This window comes from Pleurodeles waltl, chromosome 10 (assembly GCF_031143425.1).
Source record: "Pleurodeles waltl isolate 20211129_DDA chromosome 10, aPleWal1.hap1.20221129, whole genome shotgun sequence".
NCBI classification, from domain to species: domain Eukaryota; kingdom Metazoa; phylum Chordata; class Amphibia; order Caudata; family Salamandridae; genus Pleurodeles; species Pleurodeles waltl.
In genome coordinates, this window is record NC_090449.1 from 297,908,588 (window position 1) to 297,927,622 (window position 19,035).

Sequence of the window (19,035 nt, forward strand, 5' to 3'; positions counted from 1 at the left end):
GTCTCCTTTTACCTGGTGCCTACAAAAGGCAGGCATACGATTTTGAGTCTACAGCACGGCCATCACCTTGGCATTCTCAGTACTCTTTTTAAACTGTTCCAACAATGGAATGACCTGCACTGAAAATTACACAGATTGCATGTTGCCAAACCTCTGGCCTAAATCCCGATACCTGTAACCAGAAGTGGCATCTAAGATCGACACTGGTGTTCATTTCTCTGAAGTGAGTATTAGTGGAGTCTAAGGCACACCTGAAGCTTGTGTTAGAAATCACCCTGCCATCTACGGCCAGTTTGTGCACCATTTTGCAGTACGCCTCTGAGCGGTATTTCATCAGCTGCACCATCTCCTCCAAATGATTTGTAATGGTACTTGGAAAGCAGCCCACCCGAACTGACAATCCTCTGAGTGGCTGCCACCACAGCTACCTGTTTCCCTAATCCACCGATGATCATGCTCCTCTTAACTGGAGAAGAAGCATCCCCTGCGGTTGCCACTGAGGCCCTTTTCCTTGCAATATGTACTATAGGAAGCTGGCTCTGTATGTACTATACCAAAGTAAGATATAGTGTGCAGAGTACAGTGGGCCCCCAGAGGTTTTACAGAGGCTGAAGTAAATAATATTAAGGCTCTCTTTTGTGGTAGTGTTCGAGCAGTTAGGCCTTTCAGAGGGTGGTGCAAAGCATTTGATGTGCACACAATCAAGAAATGAGACACACGCTCAATGACTAACTCCAGGTCAATGTCTATGTTTAAAAAAATATACTTTGTTACTTAATTTCTAAAACCAAAAGGACCTTTGTTCCAATAAGTACAGTATCAAGAATGTATCACTTTTAAGTATCAAATGCATTTTATAATTCACAGATAAAAACTTTTCAGCATCAAAACTAGACAGTGCAATTTTCATAGAGAGCAATGCAGTTCTAGGGGAGGTAAAGTATCAACATAGTTTGCAGGTAAGTGCTCTACTTACGGAGACAGTCTTCGAGGGTTAGGGTGTCCACAGGGCTAAGTTTAGTAAGACATCAACAGTGCACCGCAAGCAACACAGGGCCAGCCGGGTGCAGAGGTCAAAGTTGGTGTCGAGCACTCAATGGAATTCTGTGGAGACTGGGGGCACTTAGAAACAGCTTACAGGTAAGTAACCTTGACTTCAGGGCACAGACCTGGGGGGGTTTAGATCAGCACCGGGAGGCACAGGTCAGCACCAAACACACACCCTCAGTGGCAGACAGGTGCAGGGTGCAAACACAGCATCAGGACCCCATGCTTTTCAATGGTGGAACCCCGGGGTCACAAAGAGGTTGCAGGCATGATCCAGGGAGTCGGCTGAAGACCACCAATGGCTGGACAGGTAAGTAGAGAGCCCACTGGATAGTGCTGGACCATCAGTTGGGTTCCCCAAGACCAGGGGGCTGCGGGTGCAGGGTTACCTTTGAGTGTCAGGAAATCTTCAATAGAGCCGGTCGCCGTCAGAGGGGGGGACTCTGGATTTAGGCTGCAGGTGTAGTTGTGCTGGTCCCGAGATATCAACCCAGGGAGGACTTGAGGTCTGAATCATCTGGGGACCTTCTCTGGACCTGTGGGCTACCTGGACTCAGGATGTGGTAGTCGGGTGCAGAGTGGGCAGGACTCGCGGATCCGGGAGTGTCTGGAGTCTTTCTTGGAGGCTTCCTTTGTGGACAGGGGCACTGACCTTGGGAGATCTTGGTCCTAGGGCAGGGAGACAGGCCTCTTGGGGTTTGTAGCGGTCACTGGTCCTGGAGGGTGTGTTGCCTTTTGTAGCCTCCACCCAGAGTAGGCTTTGTCCCAGACCACTGACAGCACAAAGGCCCCATGGGGTCAGAAACCTGTCTGGTGGTTGTAGGCTGGCACAGACTGGTCAGCTATAAACGAGAGAGTTGGGTGAATTTCAGGGGGCATCTCTAAGATGCTGTGTGTGTGCACTGTACAATAAATCCAGCACTGGCATCAGTGTGTGTTTATTGTGCTGATAAGTTTGATACCAAACTTCTCAGCCTTCAGTTAAGTCATCATGGAGATGTGGAGTTCATAATGATGAACTCCCAGCTCATGTGCTTAATGTGGTTACACTGCACTTACAATGTCTAAGAATGGACTTAGACACTGTAGGGGCATATTGCTCATGCAGCTATACCCTCACCAGTAATATAGTGCACCCTACCTTAGGGCTGTAAGGCCTGCTTGAGGGGTGAATTACCTATGCCACAGGGAGTGGTTTGCGGGCATGCCATCCAAATAGGGATGTCATGTCGACTTTACCTTTTTCTCCTTATCAACACACAGAATCTGCAATGGCAGTGTGCATGTGTCTTGTGAGGGTTCCCTTAGGATGGCAAAATACATGCTGCAGCCCTTAGGGACCCTCCATGGCCGCAGGGCCATTGGTTCACAAGGGACTTAGCTGTGTGCCAGATGTGTGCCATTTGTTGAAGCAATGGTACAGTTTAGGGAAAGAACACAGATTTTGGAGCCCGGTTAACGAGATCCCAGCACGCACATAATCTAGTTAGCATCAGATATTGGGCAAAATGAGTGGGCTGGGGGTGGGGTGCGTGTGTGTGTAGGGGGGGGGAGACCAGGCCAGTAGGGGCACTTTCCCACATCTACCACCATAAAGTCTAGAAAAATCTACTAGTTGATGTTGTACACTTTGTCATCTGGGGCAATCTTATATTTCTTTTTGACCCATTGGATGACACCTAGGATCTTGATTGGGTCTTAAGTTTTCTGTGGCACATTTCATCATTCTTCTAAGCATAAAGAGGTATTGGACTGATGTCTCAGTCACAGAGAGGGTTTCAAATAAGAAATAATCATCTTTCACCAAGTGACGTTTTACATTGTGGTGCTTTTCACTGATGGCAGTGGTGTCAGACGGTGGGGGAGGTCTTCACAGGATAAAGCATAAAGTTGTGGTGATCTTGGGGATCTACATGGTTAACTTCTCAAGGGTCATCCCCAGGTGTGCCAGTATCATTGTATGGATCTAGAAGGTCGCAATGGCTTCTATAGTCAGATTCAGAGTGGTACAAATGGAAAAAGGCCTGTGATTAATGAGGACAAGGCAGTGTGTGAGGTAGATGCGGACCTCATGGTGATTGAGGTTGTGAAGGTGTTGGTGATGGTTTGGGAGACAAAGACGTTGGAGGTCAGGGTGGCGGCCTGATGGCCTTGTCCCAACTGTTAGACCACTTTTTAAATCTGCTCCTCAAATGTGAGCCTTCTTTTCTTTGACACTTTACATGCATGAAACTGATCTTGGTGGGTGCCCAAGCTAAGATTTTCCCTGTTGAGGGGTGGATGAAGATGTTCAGCTGCCTGATGTCAAGGACTTCAGGAATCTCAAAGGTGAGGGGGGCTCACACCAGAGTCAGATTTTATCACAAAGTTTTGGGTTGTTTTTTAAATGGGCTTCAAAACAGATTTCAAACGTAAGTGGGTTTTTCAGAGGCACAAGCTCTAACCAGCATTGTTGGGAGCCAAGGCCCAGTGCCGTTAGCCAGAGGTTTAACTGGAGACGAAAGGGTCTCTTGGGGTGAAGAGAGCTCAAAGCATGGAACCAGACCCTAGGGTTGGTGCCTTTTGCGGCTCACTGTAGGGTTTGATGGAAAATTCCCTTGGAACTGGTGCTTGCCTTTGATGTGAAGGCACTTAAAAGGTGTGTCCCCGGAGGGCTTGTCAAATGAAGGCTCTATGGCTTGTTTTTGTCCTAGGGCCTATGTTTGAGTGAAATGAAAATTCTTCCTGTTTCTCGGTCTTCAAAACTTTTGAGGACAGCACCTATGTGCCCTGCTTTTATTGTGCTGACTGCGTGCCAAAAGATCTTGTCTCTTCGGTCTTGGCATCAAAGATATTCTCGGGCTGAGTAAGTCCTGTGTTTCGGGGAATCTGGAGCTGCATCTAGTGGTATATCCAGCATCTTTGATGTTGACACTTAATGGTTTCCTGCACTTTAACACCTTTCCCACTAAGCAAGTGGAGTACTTGTGTCCAGGATATAAGCAGAGTTTGCACATTTAAAGCTGATTTGGCTCAGGAAATTTTGAATTACATTTGAGACAAAACAGGAAATATGTGGTCACCATAACACACTAACAGTCATTCTTGATACACTGGTTTTCCTCACAAAAGTGGGATCAACAATGCTCAATGTGGAGTCCAACCAGTATTGCCTTTTTCCTTTGCTGGATCTTAACTTGAAAGCCTTGCACAGAAGGTCTCGCCAAAGGAAGTCAGCTGTCCTGGAGCTGACAATGGAACGTCTGAACCCAGAGGCAATGGTGGGAGGTACCCAGTTTGAGGTTGTATTTTAACGGTGCAGGAAAGGCTAAGGGAGGAGTCCGGTCACAAGACCGAAAAGTTCTTAGGAAAAAAAACACAAGTTGCAGAAGTTCAGGCCCAACTCTAGATAGGAGTGTGCAAAGCATGTTACGGTTTATTTCATTATACAAAATAATCATAATCTAAGACTACAGGAATGGCAAATAGCAGTCAAAAATAGTGTTTATGACTCATAAGGTCCTGCTGCAAGAACAGGGTGAATGTGACAATGTGCAGGATGGCCAGTACAATGTAATCTGTGACACCATTTTCCGTTCCCTAGATATCCCATAGGACAATTCTGAACTAAGTATGCATTAAAAAAAGAATAATTCTCCTCTTACATGAACTTCAAGCCCATTAAATTAGTTTATTTTTTTGACTGAAATGATAAAATGCACCCATCTTGGGGGAAAAAAAAAAAAAAAAAAAAATCACACTATCTTTCTGAAGAAGAAAGCTGTATTATGCTGATGTTATGCATTATCCATGCTCACGGCCAAGATATTGTTTCATCTAAAAACAAAGCAGACGTGATCCCACTTTACACCAATATGTACTTTAAATTCAAAGTTTACACACCTGCTTTGATTTTCTTTTCCACATGGGAAAAAAAGTTTGCACAGATTATTCATATCTATTATTAAATTAATACTGCTTTTCACAACATACAAATTAAAATGGTTTTGAAGATTATTCTGTGTGTTGATCTAAGGAGTGGGCATTAACAAGTCTGGCATAATTTCTGATCAGTGTCTCAGAGGTGGTACCTAAGATACTAATGGGTCAAACGTATATTCTTTAGAATGCAGTCAAACTGTACCCAATCATTAGGGGACTTTCTGATGTGATGCAGTCTTTGTACCATTACCATATACCATTTGTATTACATTTTTAACAAGCACAGGTTATATAAACATTAACCGTCTGGATCAGAAAAACATCAACACAGAGGTAGATGGATTAGGAATGATGCTCTGTAGAACATAACAGTGAGAACGCAACACCTCATTCACTGCAGCCTGTTCCAATACTCCTGAGTACAGCAATACATTTACCATTCTGAAAAAGATCTCATGGCCTATCAGTCTTATTGAGGATAAAACAACTTGAAAGAAAAAGCTTAAATCTGTCAAATCTTCTACTTTGTCATTTTAGATCTCACCTGGATTTCATCCCAGGTTTGACTTCCACAGTTTTATCCGAACTGGCCACCACCCTAACAAATACCTCCCCGGCTTCAGGATGATTCTGTCTTCGCAAGAATTTGTTTACTCTCTCCTCTAGATGATTTCCTAATCGAGTGGTCTGTAGTCCTAGGAGAGAAATTAAATGGGGTGAGAAGCTTAGAAAGGTATAGTGAAACATCCACTCATCAAACTACAATGACGATCTGAACTTTTCACTGGTTAAAGTGATTTTTTTACTAGAAAAGCTGAATTCTAGTACTCAATAATGGCAAGCAGGAAACAGCTAGGCACAAGACTAATGGTTCTTTTTACTTTCAGATGTTTCTGTTTAACTCGTTCCTAGTTTCTAGGAGAACGCGCTGCATTACATCAGGACTGCATAGGATACATACGCTGAGTTTGTAGAAAAGGGATAAAATACTTGGGTGAGACATCACTCATGCGCCTTACTCCAGAAAGGGATGATTCCATTTGCTCTCCAAGTATAAAGGGGTTAAATCGAAAGTTCCCTGAAACATATAGAAGGCCTAGAGGGTCAAAGAATCAGGACAACTGTAAAAACAGCCTGCACAATTTGTGAATAATAGTATCTGGCATTGGACACAGTAGAGACTTCACCAACCAACACAGCTAAGCTGATAAATGGCGCAAGTGGGGAACTCACGCCTGATTATTTGATTTTCTAGGAAAAGCGAGTCTATTATGAGCTGGTATACAGGAGCGGTCATATGTTTTTACAATAAATGAGTAAGAAGACTGAAGAAGCCTGCCCAACAAACGTATGCAATTTAAGCACAGGCTGCTGATTCATAAGGAACCCGAGTTCTGGAGATTCAGGGAGGTCACAGGGCTGCAAAAAAATTGAGAACTTATTTCTGTGGCACTTACACCTTGGTTGAGGCACCCCAATGGTGGAATTAAGGGCACAGCTGTGCCTATGGAGCACTGAGACTTGATCGCCTTAAAACCTGTCCTGTACTGGGTATGACTGTGGACCAACCCAAAGCTTAGAACGTATCTAAAAGCACTCCGAGATGTATGGACCCCCAGAATTACACCGGCTTAACCATATTTCCAAAACGCTAAATGAAACAGGATGTGTCGCATAATGGAAGAATTCTGAGATAATACATTGAGCCTCGTCGCAATAAAAAAGCGATATAGGGAGCAGATCCTGGTCAAGTGCAACATAAGAGAAGGCATCCAGTTTAGAGTTTTCTGAGAATCAAGGTTGAAAACTCCTATGAAATGCATATGAACTGCATATTCTTGCGGGCAAAAAGGACACTGTACAATACGTTAAGACTGGTAGTATTACTGGTCTTGGCGTATACAAAAAATATGGACTAATGCCAAAACGTGCTCAGGACTTTGTAACTATATGACAGGAGGTAAGGAAATAGCACTGCACTTTATGCTTCTATGAGCTAAATCTTTTCAGGCAAGGACGCACCTTTTTCATACACTTTTTAAAACACATAAAATCTTGGCTGTAGGGAGATATAACTATGCTATCGGACAGACACTGATGCTTTCTTCATGTCAGTTACCCTCTACATCTTTTCAGCTTGCAACCTTACTAGGTCGGGCTCTTTTTAAGGCTCCAGTTATTACCTTTGAAAAACTGCTCTGTTTTTTGTTGCTTTTGAAAAATGTATTAAAGGAGATCTTCCAATTGAGGCTTGCAAGAAATAAATGAACACTGATGTATTTTTAACCCAAGCCTAATTTGAAATGCCTGCTTGTAGCTGAAACAAATCAATCAACAAATATATTGTAGGAGATCATTGCAGAACAGATAATTATGTGAGCTAATCTAACCTGAAGAATATTTGCCTCAGAAAAAAAAAAATCAGTTAAATAACCTGCTGTGCTTTGAAAACTAAAACTCAGCTTCATTTCAATCGCAAATACCCTTTAGAAAGGCAAGGTCATTGGAGATCTCTGCAAACAATTAAGGAGACTTTCTCTGTTAGGTGCTGGTGCAATGACGACTGGAGTGATATTTTAACAATAATGTCACAAACTGACTGGGCTGCACTCAGATTGCTTTCTTTACTATAACGCACAAGGTACCTAGTATCTTTTCAAGTACAGTTACAGAGAAACAGATGAGGGACTGACACGAGTAATGAGTTACAAGGGTGAGGGGGAAAAAACTAAAAAAAAAAAAAAGAACTAAGAAATAGGCGAGCTGGAGTGGCCTGATAAATTCAGTTGAGCAAGTACATTGATCACAGTCTTTCTGAATGGAAGGGGCAAGGGAGTTTCAAAGGAATGAACCTTCAACATGCAGGACTCAGTTTCCAAAATGCTTGAGTTTCACCTGACTGAGGAAACAATGTGCAGCCTGAGTGACTAGGTCTGGACATGTCTTCAGGAATAAACATCTAATGTAACAGTGGGATGCCTACATACTATTAGTTTAATAACCACAGTCTGCCACCTCACCGGCCACAATAGCTAGGCTAACCTAAATGTCTGGGTGCCAGAGATTCATTTGAATACATAATCACCAGAACGGTCAATAATAAAACCAAAGTAGCCTTTACATCTTCCCAGAAACATCCTTAGCACTTTCTTCAACCTAAGCAACTTGATCCTTAGAGCCATCATTCTCCCTAGGATAAAACATAGAAATGCCCAAAAAAGCTGTAGCATGGAGAAAAGAGGGCTTTCGGATAAATAGACAACCCATTAAACTAGATTAACTCTTTATGAATTAATGAATCTCAAATTTACTTCAAAGTTCTATGTAGGAGCCTTTCAATTAGGATGCCAGACACACTTAACAATGGGAAACTACAACCAACTCTTTGTACCCGAACTGCAAAGAAAGGGTTAGTGGTCTGATAAGGCCCCACATCAAAACACTGTGACCGTAAACTAGAATTAATGTCATGTAATGTCCATAAAAGATAATGGCTCCTCTCTTCAAAGGACCTATTATCGGGCAATTTCTAATGCTGAACTGTTTGGAGCAGCCCTTAACGTAGCTGGTTTACTCACAGATATATAAACTTGGGCAACTGAAAACCCCCTGAATCAGACTCTGATGCAACTAATGTATTACAAATCTATATATCCAATTATACTGTAAAATGATCTGCTCAAATGGGCCTGTAAGACAGAGAACACCTTAAGTTAAAAAAACATGAATTAGTTTGGAAGTTGAAATCTGATATAAGAACTATCGCCAACTGACTAACAAGGCTAGCCAAGCAGATATACTCAACACGTTAAAAAGTGGTTTAAGAGAAAGATTAAATCCTAACATTTTCAAACACATCCTAAATAATGGATGCCATTCTTTGCAGAACTGTCAAGAGTGACACCTCATGGTTTACTAGATCTATACTATGTATTGGACACAACTGACTGTGGAACACTAATCTCCATATTATTAATCAGAATATCAATTAATAGTAAAGTACTGGACTACTTTGTATCTTTCCTCTCTTCCAAAGCACATTCTTAAATTGGGCTCTTGCAGAACTCCTACCCTTCCTGTAAAATCTAGAATGCCTTCAAGACTCAGACATTTACCCCAAAATCTCAAGAGGCTAACTACATCTCAAAACAGATGAATCCGCATTTTTCCAACTGATCCTACAAAAAAAAAAATCAAATTCTCTTGCAAATCCCCATACTGACTGTGCAACAGTGCATGCTTTGTATCCTCTCTCTCACCCTGATGGGGGCAATGCACTAGTCTAAGTTGTCCTAAAATCCACTTTGGTTCCCCTCAGAGCCATCCTCTGTGTGACAGCTTGAGTAACCAAAGGGACTCATCCTTTCCACCAGTTACGTCACGGACAAAGTCCCAGGAGGCCGTGGCCAAAGAGGTGGCCCCAGCAGCAGCAGTGCCGGAGCGCTGGGCATTCCCCGCGGGGCGTGCCCGGGCAAAGGGCAGACCCATCTGTGCCCATCAGTGGCTGGGCTAGGCCACCCCTCTTGGTTCTAAGGTACTATCTTTCATCCTATTAAATAGGTTTAATTGTGTTACAGCATTACCTTACGCCTAGCTGACTCTACTGGTTTGAACTGGAGGGTGGTCTTGCCATGGATATACGTCAGAGGATGGGGAAGCACAAGGCAGCCCTGTGGCAGAGGTTGCGCAAACAGACTTCGAAGCCATCAAATAAACCCACTTTTAAGCTGTCAAACTGTGTTGCTACTGAAATTAACAGTATAATAGAAGAGGTGAAAACTGTACTGAAAGGGAATGAGAGGGGAGTGCATAAGAGGCCTAGGAGCGGTTCTTTGCCATTCTTTTTTAAACCAAAATCATCCAAAAATGGATCCACAGTTAGCAATATGGCTGCTACTACTGTCCCCCCCGCCACCCCACCCCTATCCCCCAATCCCAAGGGGAACAACATGATGCCTGCGCTGTGGTCAAGGGACCGATCTCTTCAGGAAAATGGTGCTAATGCACCCAGGTGAAATATAGTTGTGCATGAAGTACCCTTTTCAAATCGTTTTTCCTTGTAGGAAACTCAGACCCCCCCCCTCAAACAATCAGAGATCCTAACACAAGCTCTGAAACATCTAGCCTCAGGACATAAACCTTAGCTCCCCAAAAGAGGTCTTAAGTCTTATTATTGGTTAAAAAAAATAGGTTAATGTACTTAAATCAATGTTGTCAGAGGTGCTCTCCTTACTCCAAACAGTGAAGGAAGGGGATGTAAAGAGGCAGCTCGAAAAGATGTCAAATCATGCCATGCGCATCCCTTTTAAGCTAACGTTCACCCAATGCAGGAACTGCAGGAATCAATGGGAAAAGAGTACCCTTGGAAAGAAGTAAAATGGGAAAGTGGGAAAATAAACACAGTAGCAATAACATTCAAACTCGTTCCCAAGTGGCAGTGGCAAACCGCATGGAAGGGCAGTCTCTCATTAAGGACTATACTAGTGGTCATAAAACATGTGTGTAAGGTGCCTAAACTACCAATGAACTCCTGGGAGGATAATATGTCAAAAAATAAAGTTAGCCATTGAATAAGAGACATGAGGCAGTGCTCTTCTATTATATACTCAGACATTTTATCTGTCAAACAACACTCAAGGGAGATAGAACAATGGGACAAGATTGAAATAAAACTGTCCAGTCCCGTTTTAGTGGAGGGCCTGATATCCATGGAAATTAGATTTCCGCTACCCAATGGTTCAAATACGGTCCTCAAAAATCAAGAGGCCTGAGCAACAGATTCCACTCTTCGGGGCTCACACCACGGACAATATGAAAATGTCTCCATCCTCAAGGGGCCATACCTCTGAAAATATTAGGAGGGAGCACGAGGATGTGGCCAGGAGCCAAGGATCGCCTGAAAACACGCGCGTAGGTGATCTATAAGACACTGATTGACTATGGAAAGCAACTGCCTCCCAGGCTACAAATACATTGCCCCATGGCCAAAACCCATAACTAGCAATTAGCTGGTCCCCAAAAGTGAAAAGCCCGAGTGTGTTTCAGCATACTGACACAGCAACAGTTAATGAGAACGGCGAACTTAAAAGGTTGGATGGAATGCCAAATGTAAAGGAATTACATACTCCTCCCATAGGAAACTGCTATACCTCTTTTGCTTTAATTGTATGGAAAGTAGCTGGCATACGAAATAAGGTTGATGACGTAGATTGGGGTTTGTTCACTGACAATTTTAGTGTGTGTTTATTTCAGGAAACATGGGCCATTACAAATATGCACAGATAAAGTTATAGCTTGTTTTGCAAAGAGGCTAGTCCATCACCTGCGGGGAGGGCAGGAGGGGGGCGTATAACATGGATACATATTTCCCTGGGCTGCACAATGAAGGAAATACATGTTGATTCACCGGATGTATTAGCAGTCAGCATCAGGTGAAAAAAGAGATCTCTGCTTTTGTTTATAAACCTTTACAATAGACCTTGTCCCCTTAGACAAACTTTCAAAACTATTAGCCATCTGAGTACATTCGAGGCAGAGTGATTACCTATGCACCATGTTATCATTGCTGAAGACTTTAATGTGTCATTGGAGCCCTACCCTTTAGCTTAAAAATTAAAACATACAGAGGACTTAACGTGGGGAATCTCACCCATTTCAACATTTAGAAAGCAATATAAAACCAGCGTTAGGACTTTGCAGACCATGGACTTAATGCTGAAGTTTGGTCTGCGACCAGGGAATGGGCACTTCTCCTCAGACAGTCCGGCTAAACCAACTTTTTTCCCCAGGGAAGCTATAGTAGCTTTACTGACTATGTTATGATCAATCTAAGGATATGGCATGAGATCACGGATCTTAGGGTGGGCAATCAACGAAACAGTCATCATCTTCCCATTATGGTTAAATGGGATAGGCTGTCCTCCAGTCTGGGGAAGAAACTCACGTGAGCAAGATGCCATGCTCTGTTTAGTTGTGTTGAGCAACCAGTGTACCATAAAATGGGACACTTTTAGGAACTCAGGTGCTCTAGTAGCCAGGATGCACCACTTGGTCTTCAGCCAATTGTTGGAATTTACAGCAAAAAATCATGCTCCTGATCAGATCACAGCTAAGCTTGACAAGATATTTTCTTCCTTGAAGTCGTCACTTGCTAGAGATGACAATGGAAGAAGGCAGCTGAACTGGGGTAAAACCAACAAATGGTCCGATAATAGATGTAAAAAAGCTAAGACCAGACTTTTGGAAGCGATAAGACAGAAGGATAGACTCATGATAGCCCTGACTAGGCGTGCTTATTCAGATGCCATTGAAATAGCAAATGGAAAAGGGCACATGGAATGAATTACTAGTAGCTGCAAAAGAAAATAACGCTAAGCGCTTTTGGTCCTTGGTCTCCCAAAACAGGCGAAATGAGAACTCTAGACGGGATTGTCATATTTCCGCTGAAAATTGGACCCTTCATTGTGCCAAATTATATAGACAAGAGCCTATATCACCAATAGGTCTGGATAACCTAAATAGGTGGAGTGATAAAGGGGATGGATCGATCGCCCCCCCTCACTTTAAGTGAAACTGAGGCAGCTATCAAGGTGCAGAAACCAGGGAAAGCACCTGGGTTAGATATGATCCCGGGTGATTCATTTTGATCTCATGTGACGTTTTGGGGCACTTATTTAATTTATGTGTCAAATGCTGTTTTGGCAGGTAGTTATCTCCCCTGTTCCTGGAAAGGTGCTATTATAGTAGCTATCTACAAAAATGGGAGCCAAGTCGGTCCTGGGTAATTACAGATCCATTAGTGTGATAGATAATCTCCCGAAAATACTGGGCAGACTTTGGGAAAGGATTATGGAGTAAGACACTTTAAGCCACCTGTAGGAAGTTGGCTCTGTATATACTATCTCAAATTGAGAGATAGTTTGAACAGAGTCCAAGGGTTCCCCTTAGAGGTTGATAGTGGCAAAATTAGATAATACTAATGCTCTATTTTGTGGTAGTGTGGTTGAGCTGTAGGCTTATCAGAAGGTAGTGTTAAACATTTGTTGTCATACATAGGCAATAAATGAGGAACACACACCCAAAGTAGTAACTACAGGCCAATAGGTTTTATATACAAAAATATTTTCTCTTAATTTAAGACCCACAAGATTCAAGATTTGAGATAAGTACATAGAATGCAAGGTACTTCACACAGGTAATTATAGAACTTTGATTTAAAAAAGTAGTACACACAGTTTAGGTTAAAATGGCAATAAGCTATTTTAAAAGTGGACACAGTGCAAAAATCAACAGTTCCTGGGGGAGGTAAGTTTGGTTAAGTTTCGAAGGTAAGTAAAGCACTTACACAGTCAGTCTTCTGGGCATAAGCAGCCCACCGTTGGGGGTTCAAGGCAACCCCAAAGACACAGGACCAGCAACACAGGGCCGGTCAAGTGCAGAGCTCAAAGGAGGGCCCAAAACACATAGGCGCCTATGAAGAACAGGGGTGCTCCGGTCCTAGTCTGCTCACAGGTAAGTACCTGCGTCCTCAGGGAGCAGACCAGGGTGGTTTTCTAGAGCACTGGGGGGGGGGGGGGAGAGGGGGAGGGGGAAGACAGACACACACACAAGCCCACAAAACACACCCTCAGTGGCACAGGGGCATCCGGGTGCAGTAGGCAAAGTAAGCGTCAGGTTTGCTATAGAAAGCAATGGAGGGAACCAGGGATCACTTAGGCGATGCAGGCAGGGTACAGGGGGCTTCTCAAGCCAGCCACCGACTGGCCTAGGATGAGGGCCACCTGCTGGTCACTCCTGCACTGGTAGGTGGTTCCTCTGGGTCCTGGGGGCTGCGGGTGCAGTGCTTGGTCCAGGTGTCTGATTCCTTTGTTACCAGGCAGTCCCGGTCAGGGGAAGCCTCTGGATCCTTTCTGCAGGCGTCGCTGTGGGGGTGGAGGGAGTTCGACTCAGGGTGTCCATCGTTGGAGTCGCCTCGGAGTCCTCTCTGCAGTGTTGGTTTCTCCAAACTCGAGCCGGGGGCGTCGGGTGCAGAGTGTGAAGACTCATGCTTCTGGCGGGAAGTGGAGTCTCTTTAAAAGTTGCTTTAAAGTTGCAAAGTTGTTGCAGTTTCGAACAGTGCTGCTGTCCTGGGGGGTTTCCTGGTCCTTTAGGTGCAGGGCCGTCCTCTGAGTCCTCAGAGGATGCTGGTCCGTCTGATGCGTCACTCTGCAAGTTCTTTGAGTCTGGAGACAGGCCGGTAAGGCTGGGGCCAAGTCAGTTGTTGTCTCCGTTGTCTCTGCGAGGCTTTCAGGTCAGCAGTCCTTCTTTCTTCAGGTTGCGGGAATCTGATTTCCTGGGTTCAGGGTCGCCCATAAATACTAAATTTAGGGGTGTGTTTAGGTCTGGGGGGCAGTAGCCAATGGCTACAGTCCTTTAGGGTGGCTACACCCTCCTTGTGTCTCCTCCCTGAGGGGAGGGGGGCACATCCCTATTCCTATTGGGGGAATCCTCCAAAACCAAGATGGAGGATTTCTATAGGCAGGCATCACCTCAGCTCAGGGCACCTTAGGGGCTTTCCTGTCTGGTGGGTGACTCCTCCTTGTTTTTCTCATTATCTCCTCCAGCCTTGCCACCAAAAGTGGGGGCAGTGGCCGGAGGGGTGGGCATCTCCACTAGCTGGGATGACCTGGGGTGCTGTAACAAAAGGCATGAGGCCTTTTAGACTCAACGCAAGGTGTTCCTGCAGGGGGAGGTGAGAAGCACCTCCACCCAGTACAGGCTTTGTTCCTCAGCCACAGTAGGACAGGCTGTACTAAGAACACTATTTCAAATGTCTTCAACTCCTACAGGCTAACCACCGCTTATGGAAGGAGGACTGCTTTGTAGTCTATGCATAGCATGTGTATCTGCAGCTACACATGCCATCGAATGGAAAATGTCACTTACCCAGTGTACATCTGTTCGTGGCATGTTCAGCTGCAGATTCACATGCTCCCTCCCTTCTCCCCGGGAGCCTGTAGCCGTTTAAGTTACATTTAAATTTGTACATATGTATATATTTCTCTATTCCATTGCATGGACATCTCTTTCTTTACACTCTATCATTTCTACCTTACCCTCTCCGGGAAAACAATCTAAGATGGAGTTGATGCCCATGCGCAATGGAGCTGAAAAGGAGGAGTCACTCAGTCCCATGACTCGAAAAGACTTCTTCGAAGAAAAACAACGTGTAACACTCCGAGCCCAACACTAGATGGCAGGACCTGTGCATAGCATGTGAATCTGCAGCGGAACATGCCACGAACAGATGTACACTGGGTAAGTGATAGGAGTTGAAGACGTTTGAAATAGTGTTCTTAGTACAGCCTGTCCTACTGTGGCGTGTTGTGTTGCTAACACATCTACACAGTAATGCTTGGTAAATGTATGGGGTGTTGACCAAGTGGCTGCTTTACAGATTTCGGTCACTGGTATATTCCCTAGAAATGCCATTGTTGTTCCTTTCTTCCTGGTGAGTGTGCCCTTGGTGTTATTAATAGCTGTCTTTTTGCTTTTAGGTAACAGGTTTGGATGCACTTTACTATCCATCGGGCTATTCCTTGTTTTGAGATAGGATTACCAGTATGGGCTTTTTGGAATGTGACAAATAGGATTTCCTAAATTATTTTGTCCTCTCAATGTAATACATTAATGTTCTTTTAATGTCTAATGTATGTAGCGCTCTTTCTGCTACTGAGTCTGGCTGTGGGAAGAAGACTGGAAGTTCCACTATTTTATTTATATGAAACAGTGAGATGACCCTAGGTAAGAATTTTGGGTTTGTGCGAAGTACGACTTTATGTTTATGTACTTGTTGTTCAATAGTGAATGCTTGTATTTCACTAACTCTTCGTAATGAAGTGATTTCAACAAGGAATGCTACTTTCCATGTTAGATATTGAATCTGACACGAGTGCATGGGTTCAAACGATGGACCATGAGCGGTGTGAGTACAATATGGAGATTCCATGAAGGCAGTGGTGGTGTTCTTGGTGGTATGATAAGTTTTAGTCCTTCCAAGAAGGCTTTGATGACAGGGACTCTAAATAGAGACTTGTTTTGTATATTTTGTAAATAGGCTGAAATAGCTGTGAGATGTATTTTAATGGATGAAAAAGCTAAATTTGCTTTTTGTAGATGAAGTAAGTAACCTACAATGTCTTGTATATATGCGGAAAGAGGTGTTATGTGTTTGGATTGGCAGTAAAAGACAAACCTTTTCCATTTGTTAGCATAGCACTGCCTGGTAGTGGGTTTCCTTGCTTCTTTAATTACTTCCATGCATTCTGGTGGAAGATGTAGATATCCAAACTCTAAGACTTCAGGAGCCTGATTGCTAGATTGAGTATTGCTGGATTGGGGTGACTGATCAGTTGTTTGTTTTGTGTCAACAGATCCGGCCTGTTTGGTAGCTTGATGTGTGTGTACTAGTGACAGGTCTAACAATGTTGTGTACAATGGTTGACGTGCCCACGTTGGTGCTATAAGTATGAGTTTGTTTTGATGCAGTTTGTTGACCAGAAATGGAATGAGCGGGAGAGGGGCAAAAGCATAAGCAAATATCCCTGACCAGTTGATCCATAGAGCATTGCTCTTGGATAGAGGGTGTGGGAACCTGGATGTGAAGTTTTGGCATTTTGTGTTCTGGCTGGTGGCGAATAGATCTATGTCTGGTGTTGCCCATTGGCGAAAGTACTTGTGAAGTACTTGGGGGTGAATTTCCCACTCGTGTGTTTGCTGATGATGCCGGCTGAGACCAGCTGCTAATTGATTGTGAATCCTGTGAATGTACTGTGCTACAGGGTGAATGTTGTTGTGAATTGTCCAAAGCTAAATCTTTTGTGCTAGAAGACAAAGTTGTGATGAGTGGGTTCGTACCTGTTTGTTCAGGTAGTACATTGTTGTCATATTGTCTGTTTTGATGAGAATGTGTTGGTGAACGAGAAGAGGTTGAAAGGCTTTTAGTGCTACGAATACAGCTAGCAATTCTAAGTGATTTATGTGAAGTTGTTTGTGTTTGCTGTCCCATTGTCCCTGAATGTTGTGATTGTTGAGGTGTGCTCCCCATCCAATTATTGATGCATCTGTTGTAAGAAGGGCTTGAGGCACAGGGTCCTGAAATGGCCGCCCTTAGTTTAAATTTGTGGAATTCCACCACTGAAGCGAGATGTGTTTGGCAGTCTATCAACATTACATCTTGACGTTGACCATGTGACTGTGACCATTGTCTTGCAAGGCACTGTTGTAAGGGCCGCATGTTTAGTCTTGCATTGGGGCAATGCAGATGCATGATGCCATCATGCCCAACAGTTTCATGACAAATTTGACTGTGTACTGTTGGTTTGGCTGGATTCATGGTAATATGTTGTGGAATGATTGTACCCTTTGGGGACTTGGGCTTGCAAGAGCAGTTTGGATGTTTAATGTGGCTCCTAAATACTGTTGAACCTGCTCTGGTTGTAAGTGAATTTTTGGTAGTTTATTGAGAACCCTAGTGTGTGTAGGGTGTTTATTACATAACGTGTATGGTATTGGCACTGTGTTTGACTGTTGGCTTTTATTAGCCAGTCATCGAGATATGGAAAGACATGGATATATGTTGTCGTCTTATGTAGGCTGCGACTACGGCGAGGCATTTTGTAAATACCCTGGGAGCTGTTGTTATCCCGAAAGGTAACACTTTGAACTGGTAATGTTTTCTTTGTATTACAAACCTGCGATATTTTCTGTGCGCTGGATGGATGGGTATGTGAAAATACGCATCTTTTAGATCCAGTGTTGCCATAAAATCTTGTTGTTGTAACAATGGGACTACATCCTGTGGAGTTACCATGTGAAAGTGTTTTGATAGGATGTAAAGATTGAGAGTTCCGAGATCTAGTATTGGTTTCAATGTTCTGTCTGTTTTGGCAATGAGGAAATATAGGGAGTAAACCTCTGTTCCTTTTTGATGATGTGGTACAAGCTCTATGGCTTGTTTAAGTAATAATGACTGTACCTCTGTTTGCAACATTGAAATGTGTTGGGAGGAGAGTTTGTGTGGTTTTGGAGGTATATCTGGAGGAGTTTGTGCAAACTCTATGCAGTAACCATGATGGATAATGGATAAGACCCAATTGTCTGTTGTGATGGGTAACCAGTGTGTGTGGAGCTTTTGCAGTGTTCCTCCCACAGGGGAAGTGTGGTGAGGGAAGATGTGGATCAAGTCACTGCTTAGTGTGTGTGGTTTGCTTTGAGGGCTGATATTTTCCCCTAGTTCTGGGAAATTGTCCTCTGTAGGTTCCTCGAAACCCCCCCTCTTTGGTATTGTGTCTCGTAAGAGGGTTTGGATTGTGAGGTAGATGCCTCAGATGTTTGGGGCCTAAAGCCTCCCTTCCTACACCCTATATTGAGGCTTTTGAAATGAGCCTCTGTATTGTGTTGAGTAAAGCGCCCCCATAGCTTTGGCAGGGTCAGCCTCCTTTTTCATTTTCTCAATAGCTGTATCAACCTGTGTGCCAAACAGTTGGTGTTCATTAAAAGGCATGTTCAGAACAGCTTGGTGGATTTCAGGTTTAAAGCCTGACGACCGAAGCCAAGCATGTCGTCTAATGGTGACGGCTGTATTAATAGTTCTTGCGGCTTTGTTTGCGGAGTCTAACGCTGACCTGATTTGATTATTGGTAATTGCCTGCCCCCTCTTCGACTATTTGCTGGGCTCTTTTCTGGTGATCTTTGGGGAGATGCTGGATAATGTCTTTCATCTCGTCCCAGAGGGCCCTGTCGTATCTAGCCATTAGCGCTCGGGAAATGGCCATACGCCATTGATTAGCCGCTTGTGATGCTACTCTTTTACCAGCAGCGTTGAATTTTTTACTTTCTTTATCTGGTGGCGATGCGTCCCCAGACGACTGGGAGTTAGCCCTCTTCCGTGCTGCGCTGACCACTACGGAATCTGGGGGTAGCTGTTGGGTAGTAAAAGCTGGGTTCGAAGGAGGCGGCTTATACTTCTTTTCTGCCCTAGGAGTGATTGTTCTTGCCTTAACTGGTTCCTGAAAGATTTGATGTGCA

The 19,035-nt window shown here is 43.9% G+C and overlaps 1 protein-coding gene across 1 annotated transcript in view; it reads right to left on the bottom strand.

The window, feature by feature from the left end:
• Positions 1 to 19,035, bottom strand: part of CREBBP (CREB binding protein) — a 1,321,122-nt gene that overhangs the window by 202,289 nt on the left and 1,099,798 nt on the right. Inside the window, exon 24 of the mRNA XM_069210450.1 lies at positions 5,513 to 5,663. Coding sequence (XP_069066551.1) covers positions 5,513 to 5,663 — 151 coding nt within the window. The remainder of the gene's footprint in view (positions 1 to 5,512; positions 5,664 to 19,035) is intronic.